Source organism: Trypanosoma equiperdum (assembly GCF_001457755.1).
Source record: "Trypanosoma equiperdum strain OVI genome assembly, contig: ctg_994, whole genome shotgun sequence".
Taxonomy (NCBI): Eukaryota; Euglenozoa; class Kinetoplastea; order Trypanosomatida; family Trypanosomatidae; genus Trypanosoma; species Trypanosoma equiperdum.
Window position 1 is genome coordinate 695 of NW_027124969.1, and position 591 is coordinate 1285.

Below are 591 nucleotides of genomic sequence, written 5' to 3' on the forward strand. Positions count from 1 at the left end.
AAAATATTTGTCTGTTAATTCAAGTTACCCGTCAACTCTCCTTCCGCGATGTCTTCCATTGTTACCACCCCTATTGTTCACTCGTTTGTTATTTTCACCTCTTGCTTGCAATTCAACGTATAGTGCAGTAATGTGTCCATTAAGTGAGACCGAGAATTGACGCACTTTCTCTCTCCAAAATTTTTCCTCATCCTCATTATTGTGTTTTCCCTTTCCGGTTGACCTTTCACATTTCTGCGGCCTCGTAAATATTTCGCTGTCAACCCTTTGAACATATATTATTTCCCATACCATATCATTGGAAAAATTGTCCCAACCTTGGAAGTAACTTCGCAAATACCTCTTCATCTTAAATAACCCACCGGTGCTGCAGTATTGTTTATCGGAAATTGTGAACTGCAGTCCCACAAAAGTCTTCGGGTTCTCAACGAAAAAGAACGCATAAACAACCGGAAAATTACTTGATTGTGGTTTGTACAACTTCATGTATTCAATTTCGGCTCCAGTTATAACTCTAGCATCCTCAGGAGCATCAATCAAAGGCTCTGCGAGTTTTGGCTTTTTTAGCACCTGGAGCACACTTTGTTGGAT

The 591-nt window shown here is 40.1% G+C and overlaps 1 pseudogene across 1 annotated transcript; it reads right to left on the reverse strand.

Moving 5' to 3' along the window:
• Positions 1-57: 57 nt before the first annotated feature.
• Positions 58-486, reverse strand: TEOVI_000517900:pseudogene (annotated as a pseudogene). Its single transcript has one exon. A coding segment is annotated over exon 1 (429 nt).
• Between the last annotated feature and the right edge of the window lie 105 nt (positions 487-591).